Source organism: Oncorhynchus gorbuscha, linkage group LG24 (assembly GCF_021184085.1).
Source record: "Oncorhynchus gorbuscha isolate QuinsamMale2020 ecotype Even-year linkage group LG24, OgorEven_v1.0, whole genome shotgun sequence".
In the NCBI taxonomy this organism is placed as follows: Eukaryota; Metazoa; Chordata; class Actinopteri; order Salmoniformes; family Salmonidae; genus Oncorhynchus; species Oncorhynchus gorbuscha.
In genome coordinates this window covers 31659968-31670545 of record NC_060196.1, presented here as the reverse complement: position 1 = coordinate 31670545, position 10578 = coordinate 31659968, and the positions used below count along the sequence as shown (strand labels likewise).

At 40.8% G+C, this 10578-nt stretch overlaps 1 protein-coding gene across 1 annotated transcript; it reads left to right on the top strand.

Moving 5' to 3' along the window:
• Nucleotides 1-5535: 5535 nt before the first annotated feature.
• Nucleotides 5536-8796, top strand: LOC124012651 (protein AF1q-like). The gene is made up of 2 exons (XM_046326505.1): nt 5536-5690; nt 7408-8796. The coding sequence occupies exon 2, from the start codon at nt 7414-7416 to the stop codon at nt 7678-7680; it is 267 nt and encodes an 88-aa protein (XP_046182461.1). The 5' UTR covers nt 5536-5690; nt 7408-7413; the 3' UTR covers nt 7681-8796.
• Nucleotides 8797-10578: the final 1782 nt, after the last annotated feature.

Here is a 10578-nt window from a genome sequence, read left to right as displayed (position 1 = left end):
TTTTCAAAAGCTTATTTTTTGCCGGTAAAGTCAAACAGCACCCCTTATGGACATAGACACCATTTGACTTCGCGTCATCATAAGGTCGACACTGCCACCTACAGGGAAATTGCAGATATAGACATAATCTTAGTACACAATCCAAGTTTCAAGTTTAAATGTCACATGCACAGTGAAATGCCTTTCTTGCAAACTCAAAACCCAACAATGCAATAGCAGTGTATTACTAGAAGAATAAAAACACGAGAAATAAGAACATGAAATATGAAATACACAATTACATAAGTAAGAATACCATATACAGGAAATATTTTAAAAAGTCAGTTCCAATACCATATTGCCATGTACAGGGATACTGGAGTGATGGATGTAGATATGTATAGAGGTAAGGGGACTAGGCAACTGGATATAAGATAAACAGAGTAGCAGCAGCTTGCATGTGAGTGGGTGTGTAGAGTCAGTATAAATGTATGTGCATATTATGTGTGAATAAGCAAATGGAGTGAGTATATGTGTGTCTAGGGCCCTGTGACTGTGCATAGACAGTGCAAACATTGAAATAAAATGTCAATAAGGATACAAGGTAAACACAGTTTGTGTAGCTCTTTATCGACCGTATTTCTTGGGGGTGGAAGCTGTTCAAGAGCCTCTTGGTGTCAGACTTGATGCACTGATACCTTTTGTTGTGTGGTAGCAGAGAAAATTGTCTATGGCTTGGGTGGTTGGGGGACGATTTTCTGGGCCTTCTTTTCATACCGCCTGATATAGAGGTTCTGGATGGCAGGGAGCTCGGTCCCAGTGATGTACTGGGCTGTCCACACAACCCTCTGTAGCGCAATGCGATCAAAGGCGGTGCTATTGCCATACCAAGCAGTAGTGCAGCCAGTCAATACGCTCTCAATGGTACAGCTGTAGAACCTTTTCAGGATTTGAGGGTCCATGCCAAACCTTTTCAACCTACAGAGGGGGATGAAGCACTGTTGCACCTTCTTCACGACTTTGCATGTGTATTTGGACAATTTTAAGTCTTTTGTGATTTGGACACAGAGGAACTTGAAGCTGTCTACCTGCTGCACTGCGAGCTTGATAATGGTGTTGGAGTTGTACATGGCCACACAGTCGTGGATGAATAGGGAGTACATGAGGGGACTAAGCACACACCCCTGTGTGGCCCCTGTGTTAAGCGTCAGCGTGCTGGAGGTGATGTTGCCTACCCTCACCACCTGGGGTTGGCCTGTCAGGAACCAGAGTCCTAAGCTTGATGACGAGCTTGGAGGGGATAATGGTGTTGAATGCTGAGCTGTAGTCAATAAACAACATTCTCACAATAGGCATTCCTCCTATCTAGGTGTGCAAGGGCAGTGTGGAGAACAATTGAGATTGCATCGCCTATGGATCTGCTGGGGAAGTATGCAAATTAGAGTGGGTCTAGGGTGGCTGGGATGGTGGAGTTCATGTGTGCCATAACCAGCCTCTCAAAGCACTTCATGATTATAGAAGTGAATGCTACAGGGCGGTAGTCATTGTGGCAAGAAACCTTGAAGTTCTTAGGAACAGGAATGATTGTGGTAATCTTAAAACATGTGGGGATTACAGACTGGGACAAGGAAAGGTTGAACATTACTGTGAATATGCCTGTCAGCCCTTCTGCGGTGGGGCAAACTCCCCCCAAATTTTTTGATCCATGCCAGCAAGCCACTACACACCACAACACTAAACAATACATTAATTGGACTATAACGGTGACAAATGGTGCCCACAAACTGTTAAGAGGCTACATAAAGCTGTCCCAACAGCAGAGTTCCAACAACAGTCCCAACACTTTACCACTGCTACACCTGGCTATCAACAGAACCTTGTCTGGTAGAGAAACAGTTAATTCAGCCTCATTTACTGCCTTTAAAAAATCATAGCTGATATGGCTAACTTGCTGAAACAAATGTGGTTTCTACTGACAATTGAGATGTGCAAACTATGACATAAGGGGACGACGAGCGGATAAGAGCTAATCCGTAATTTCGATTAAGACATTAATGAGCGAGCTAGGACGGACGTAGTCAATATAACTAGTTGTTCAGCACTTATGAAATGTACAGCGACATGCTTCAGAACATGGGCCGTTCTTACAGTATTCTCCCTGTACATCAAGTCAGAACAGTAAGATAAATAAAGGGGGCATATAAGCAGACAATGAAAGCTCTTACAATATTTGATGATGATATTTCTCTAAAACTGGCTATAGGCTACATGTGCACCACCAAGTCAGAACAGTAGGCTAAATTATTAGGGGAAAAGGGACCAAATTATTAGGGTGAGGCACATGGGCTACTACTAACAGCTTACTACACAACATACATTTAGGATTATTTTCTTAGCTACATTATACATATCTCCTAGGCATATGACATCATTTATGCAGCAGCATAAAAAACATTTTTGGACCCACCTTATTGTGCTGGGCTCACTTGAACAGGAAGGAGGCGCGGCAGTCCTTCATGGGCACATTTTGTCATCAAACTTTGTCAACAAGGCCTCCCGAGTGACGCAGTGGTCTAAGGCTGACACGGTCGCCAGGTGTACGGTGTTTCCTCCGACACATTGGTGCAGCTGGCTTCCATATTAAGTGGGCATTGTGTCAAGAAGCAGTGCGGCTTGGTTGGGTTGTGTTTCGGAGAATGCACGGCTCTTGACCTTCATCTCTCCCGAGTCCGTGCGGGATTTGCAGCGATGAGACAAGACTGTAACTACCAATTGGATACCACGAAATTGGGGAGAAATGTTTTACCCAGGGGGCTTGAAAAATGTATAAATAAAAAACAACAACTTGGTCAACAAACTCCTTGTAGATTTTGCGGTGACATAGTGTCCCCATGAATAACAGAACACTTAGCCAATCACGGTGCATCTAGAGAACATTACCAACACCTACGCTCTGTATTTTCCACTGGCTGCCCCACCACCACAGAAAGCACTGAGCTAGGCTTAAACACCTGTATTTTGGAGCCGTCTTACTCAAAACGCAATATATATATATATATATATTAACATTGTTTGCAAACTGATATGTGACACGTTTTAATACCAAAAGAACATGCAAAACAGGCAAAAAATTAATATATGCAGTACCAGTTAAAATTCTGGACACACCTACTCCTAATTTTTCTTTATTTTTTACTATTTTCTACATTGTACAATAATAGTGAAGACATCAAAACTATGAAATAACACATGGAATCACGTAGTAACAAAAAAAGTGTTAAACTAATCAACATATACTTTAGATTTTTCAAAGTAGCCACCCTTTACCTTGATGTCAGCTTCACACATTCTTGGCATTCTCTCAACCAGCTTTACCTGGAATGATTTTCCAGGTAAAGGAGTTCCCACAGATGCGGAGCACTTGTTGGCTGCCTTTCCTTCACTCTGCAGTCCAACTCATCCCAAACCATCTCAATTGGGTTGAGGTCGGGTAATTGTGGAGGACAAGTCATCTGATGCAGCACTCTACCACTCTCCTTCTTGGTTAAATATTCCTTACACAGCCTGGTGGTGTGTTGGGTCATTGTCCTGTTGAAAAACAAATTATAGTTCCACTAAGCGCAGAATGCTGTGCTAGCCCTGCTGCTTAAGTGTGCCTTGAATTCTAAATGAACCACTGACAGTGTCACTAACAAAGCACCCCCACACACATTTTTTTTTAAATTTTACCTTTATTTAACCAGGCAAGTCAGTTAAGAACACATCCTTATTTTAAATGACAGCCTGGGAACAGTGGTTAACTGCCTGTTCAGGGGCAGAACGACAGATTGTACCTTGTCAGCTCGGGGGTTTGAAGTCACAACCTTTCAGTTACTAGTCCAACGCTCTAACCACTAGGCTACCCTGCTGCCCCAAACATCACACCTCTTCCTCCATGCTTCACAGTTGGAACCACACATGTGGAGATCATCCGTTCACCTACTCTGCGTCTCACAAAGACACGGTGGTCGGAACCAAAAATCTCACATTTGGACTAATCAGACCAAAAGACAGATTTCCACTGGTCTAATGTCCATTGCTCATGTTTCTTGGCCCAAGCAAGTCTCTTCTTATTATTGGTGTCCTTTAGTAATTGTTTCTTTGCAGCAATTCAACCCTGAAGGCCTGATTCCCGCAGTCTCCTCTGAACAGTTAATGTTGAGATGTGTCTGTTACTTGAACTATTTGGGCTGCAATTCTTGAAGCTGGTAACTCTAATGATCATCTGCAGCAGAGGTAACTCTGAATCTTACTTTTCTGTGGCGGTCTTCATGAAAGCCAGTTTCATCATAGCGCTTGATGGTTTTGGCGACTGCACTTGAAGAAACTTTAAAAGTTCTTGAAATTTTATGGATCAACTGACCTTCATGTCTTAAAGTAATGATAGACTGTCATTTCTCTTTGCTTATTTGAACTGTTCTTGCCATAACATGGACTTGGTATTTTACCAAATAGGGCTATATTCTGTATGCCACCCATACCTTGTCACAACACAACTGATTGGCTCAAAGGCATTAAGAAGGAAAGAAATTCCACAAATGTACTTTTAACAAGGCATACCTGTTAATTGAAATGCATTCCAGGTGACTACCTCATGAAGCTGGTTTCTAATGCCAAGAGTGTGCAAAGCTGTCATCAAGACAAAGTGTTGCTACTTTGAAGAATCTCAAATATAAAATATATTTGGATTTGATTAACACTTTTTTGGTTACTACATGATTCCATATGTGTTATTTCATAGTTCGGATGATTTTCTACGATGTAGAAAATAGTATAAATAAAGAAAACCCCAGGAATGAGTAGGTGTGTCCAAATGTTTGACTGGTACTGTATATATATATTTAGCTAGCTCCACCTGCCCTGAATAACGGGTCGCCACTGGTCTTCATTTGTAATCCGTCATGGACTGTAGCCTCTGCCACATCACATGCACGTCACAGCCTGTTTAATATGATTCCACTTTATTCCTTTATTGTCCTTTTGCTCGTTTGACTCTGCGGAGGTCATAGCTGGCATTCTTGTACGTATTCCTGTCTTCGACCGTAGCATCAAGGTTGTCTATGATAGCTTTGTGTGCGGTAGCCCTGCTCTTTAGTTTAGCGCCAACCTCGGTGTTAAAACAGGGTTTTTGATTGGGGAAGCAGAGAAACCTCACCGTGGGTAAAACGTCACCGATGCATTTTCTAATGAAACAGCCATATGTATTGGACTGAACATGGATCCAAGTTGTGGCTATTTGGGCTATTCATATTATCAGATGATAATATAGCCCAACGTGTTCAGTCGATTGTCGAACTTTATTAGCCTATCATTATATCACATCACAATGTTATTAGTACAATTGTCGTTATAGCCTTGATATGTATTGGTAGATTATTGCAAAATGTACAGACCTTTCCCATAATTGAATAGAAACTACATTTTTTATGCACAATAATTATTTAATAAAACAATAGGCCTATTTGATTTTACATGACAAAAACCCAACGCAGGCGCAGAATTTCGTCACAGAGTGTGGGAGTGGTTGTCCCTGGTGCTGAAAAAACTGGCATGTGCGCGAGGATTTTACAGCAGCGCCACATTGCAAGAGCGTGCCATTGTTATTATACCTCAGTGGAGCCGATCCTGCGACAAACAGAGGACCGTGTCAGCCAAGAACTATTTCTCAAGACGTAAGATAATATTTTATTTTCAGAGCACCTTTGCTGGATAGTGGATCCAGAATTACATGTAGCTTAAACTAACAATACTGAACGTTGATGTATTTTTTTATAGCCTGTAATAGTAATGTTATTATCAACCCTTTTAACAATTTCCCAATAGGCATAAGAGAGAAACAACATACTATAGCCTATCACCTAATTTTGTCCATTACGCTTGCAAGGCCAGATAGCTTGTTTACATAAAAATATATAAATGCACACACTTAAAAAACGGGTAACTTCCGAATTGAATGTCAATGCTGTCTATATAATGTTTTGCCATGTTTTATTGTATGTAAATCCTTGGCACATGATCTCAGATATATTTAGGACTGCATGACTCAGTTTCTGGAATAGTCTCAATCGTTCGCACAGATGACATGCCGTCCAAAAAAGGGGATGTCATTAGAGAATCTATATTTACACGATTAGAGAATAAATAGATGTCCGAATCGAAATCGCCAGTCATGTCTCAAGCCCCAATGGGCGTCAACCACTGCACCATCATAGGCATCAATGATGCTTTTATATGTCTACGTCGTATGGTGAATTTTCTCTGTAGCCGAATGGGTGTGGTATTGAAGACCGTTGATGCTCTTAATCAGTATTCGACAGATCTACACAAAAGCATGACCTAATGGATACGAACGATTGGTTCAAAGGGAATTTTAAAATCCGTTTTGTAGAGCATATTGATACTGTGACCTTTATCCACTGAAGACCGTTGATGCTCTTAATCAGTATTCGACAGATCTACACAAAAGCATGACCTAATGGATAAGAACGATTGGTTCAAAAGGAATTTTTAAATCAGTTTTGTAGAGCATCTTGATACTGTGACCTTTATCCACGGATAGACAATCATTCTTACCCCATTTAATATGTCATCACCGACTGACAGGGTGGGGTCATTTGTACCCTAAATGTTGATTTCATGCTACAGTAATTGCATTTTAACAACAGAATCTTGTCCATTTTCACTATGTGCAATTCACATCATTTTGACTGTTCCATTTTTTTTTTTAGCACAGCCAGACTTGTGAGAGAATTGTGTGGCCGTGTTATTATCATTTGGTTTAGGAAATTCACATTCATGGGGAACCTATAATTATGTGGTCACAATTAACTTAGTAATGTTCAAAAAAGTATTACTCATATATCACACACACATTTCAAGATTAGATCCGATTACGAGGAATCCCTAATCAGGTTATGTTCACAAATATGCGACTCCACGGTATTGCACTCTAGGCCTAGCATTTCCATGTCAGGTTTTAGAACAAAGAACACAATCACCAGAAAACTTATGTAACGTAGTTTGCTTCAGTTTGCCAACACTTAGGTCCAAATGAGCAACAAGGATTGACCTAAATCTGCATCTCAAGAAAAATCTACTTAAATCCTGTGCCCATTTGTTCTTATGTAATGGCATAGACTTATCTTAGCCAGTCAAGCCAAAACGTTCAGGTTATCTCCTACCCATGGCGTCTACAGTATAGGGTCCCTTTGGGATTAGTGAAAAAATATTAGGGAGCCATTCAAAATTATAGGGACATAGTACTGGGTTACTAAGTGGAGTTGAAATATGTGTAGAGACTAAGATGAGAGCAGTATGTATGTCTAATCTATTTCAAGCTATGACCCAAAATCACATATTAATTTGGCCTCATTCCTCTTTTACATTCAGATAAAAATGCTGGTGAAATCAAACAGCGAGTATGACTCCTTCCTCTACTGGAGACAGCCCATCTCCGCCCCGGACCTGTCCGAGCTGGAAGACCTGGGTGTGACCAAAAGCAAGCCAACCAAGAAGAGCAAGAAGGCCACCAAGAAACAGAATGCCGCCCTAGCCAAGCAAAGGAAGCAGCAAGAGGCCGAATTGTTAGAGTACACCACCTTCAACTACTGGAGAGAGCCTATCCCCAGCATCAACCTCCTCGACTTCAACCTGCTTCTGTGAGGACCATCCCACCTCAGCCTCCCAGTCATAAGAACCTCCCTCTCCTCACACTCACTTTATCTGAATAACCATGGCGTTTTGTCAAGTTTCTGGCCCACCCAAGAAGAAGTACTGAATCTGTATTCGTCTGTACTGTGTTTTTTTGTGTATAACCTGTTAATAATACTGACAGGATGAGGGGTAGATGTTTTAGCTTGCAGGTGACTGGCACTGTGAATGACAGTATAGGCACGTCTGCTTAGGTTTACTCCACATGCGGGCTACATGACTCGTTTGGCTAATGTCAACGAACATAACTAGGTAGAAATGGCAACAAGGTCAGCCTTTAAATGAATATAAATAGCTCCATTGCATACCGACTGCAAGGCTTCTGTCTCACATTAAGGACTTACACATTCATAATTTGTGAGGTAACTTGAGTATGCTACATCATATTTTTGAACACTAACAAATGCAACGTGCTGCCTAATTTGAACTTAGTGAAAATGATTTCCCTTTACCTAATATATCCTCGAAGGGTAGTGCCAACCTGAGCCTTGGGAGTGCTTGCGTGTAGTATGTATAAGTAGGAGAACGTGAAACAAAGCACCTCCACACAGAACAGATATTGTACAAGCACTTAGGGAGCCACAAACATGACTGTCTTTTGCGCTTTGTATTGGTTGCCTTGTGATTTGTTTCAGACACTGGACTGGCTCAAACCCACCCAATGCATTTTATTTATTAAGTATGCTGCTTTCAGGCTGCCCTGAGTAGGCCTCAACTGAGTGCAATGACTGAGGGCAAATGTTAGATTCCACAATGCAAGTTTTGCAAATGCAGAGCTGGCCAACTGTTTTCTTTATTTTCTGCATAGACTGCTGCACTGTCCTGATGTTTATTTTGAATGTCAAGGAAAGATTGGATGGAAATCTTGAATGAAAATAGGGAAATACATGTTTTTAATTGTCAAGACTGATGTTGCAAGTGTTCCTTGAAAGTACGGTAGCTCTAACTGGATACTTCTAATCATAAAGCTAACTTTTTGTGAGATTGTACAACGAGCAGTAAATTCCCAATTGTGACTCATCATACTTTGTCTGGACTTTTCTGAAATAAAGGAAGATATCCTGTGTATTCAATCCACTTTGTTTACTGTGAGAAATCATCTCGAACTGAAGGGCTTAAACATGCAGCATTTGTTTGAAGCAATATCTCACCACGAATCACTATTAGCTTCTTTTGAAATAAATGGAGAAATGAACGTCACATTTCACTCAGAAAACATGTCGTAGGTTCGAGATGTCTCGTCAAACCGGCTTCAGTGTAGAAACGGCCATGCACCTTGTAGGCGTAAAATGTACAGTTTATGTGAACGGGAGGTGTTGTTAAAAAATAAAGTGAGGTCAATCTTCTAGATGTTTCTTATAAACACCAACAGCCAGAGTAGGCTATGGACTCCTGTTATGTCCTTCAACACCCAATAAAATATATAGTTTACTTATCCAAAACGAATAGCTTTTCCAGGATTCTTATTGGACTAATCCTTCCAACAGCTTCCTTTGGGGGATTTGGCATACAACAATGCTACAGGTTTTATACAATAGTAGCCTCTGTGAATGAAAAGATTTGCCTATGACAGTACATTACTCTGGGACCATTATACTTTGATTGAAATACCTAGGTGCATTGCACATTAGTATTAATTGTAGCCTATTTACTTACACTGACACATCGGACAGAAATTGGTCAAATATTTAAGGTTTTTATTAATTGGATTTACATTGTTCAGTTTCACAGTAGTTACTGTATAAGCGTAGATATTGACATACCAGTATTTAGTTAATTGCATTTGTACAATGAATCATAAAGGAATAGCCGACAGCTATTTCACAGTAGCGATTATTGCGAACAGTGACATAACTACGTTACATACCCCACAGTTTGGGGACCACTGACCTAGGCTACTAGCAGCTAGTATAAAAAACAGCCTATTAGATCACAAAAATGGGGATATTAATCAGACAAAAACTATGCCAAACATCTGAGTAAGTATCCTGGCAAATAAAAGAGAAATCCGTTAGAAATGGGCCTAGCTGCCTGCGAATAAAGAGAGCTGCTCAAAGTGCACAGGACCGAATTTTCCCTCGCAAACATACTTTAAAACACTATGTATTATAGCTTGGTGAAGGGATGCAGGTCTCATCATGAGCGCTGATATATACTGAACAAACATAAACGCAACATGCAACAATTTCAAAGATTTGACCGTGTTTCAGTTCACATGAGGAAATCAGTCAATTGAAAAAAATAAAAAATAAGGCCCTAATCTATGGATTTCACGATTGGGAATAGAGATAAGCATCAGTTGGTCACAGATACCTTAAAAAAAAAATGGGCCTCAGGATCTCATTCTGGTTATTTCTGTGCATTCAACTTGGAATAGATCAAATGCAATTGTGTTCATAGTCCATAGCTTATGCCTGCCCATACCATAACCCAAACTGGTACAGACCTATATCTATCCTACCCTGCCTTTCTAAGGTCTTCGAAAGCTAAGTTAACAAACAGATCACCGACCATTTCGAAACCCACCGTACCTTCTCCGCTATGCAATCTGGTTTCAGAGCTGGTCATGGGTGCACCTCAGCCACGCTCAAGTTCCTAAATGATATCATAACTGCCATTGATAAGAGACAATACTGTGCAGCTGTATTCATCGACCTGGACAAGGCTTTCGACTCTGTCAATCACCACATTCTTATCAGCAGAATCAACAGTCTTGGTTTCTCAAATTACAGAGTTCAATGTGTCAAATCGGAGGGCCTGTTGTCCAGACCTCTGGCAGTCTCTATGGGGGTGCCACAGGGTTTAATCCTCGGGACGATTCTTTTTGTCATGTATTGTCATGTTATGTCT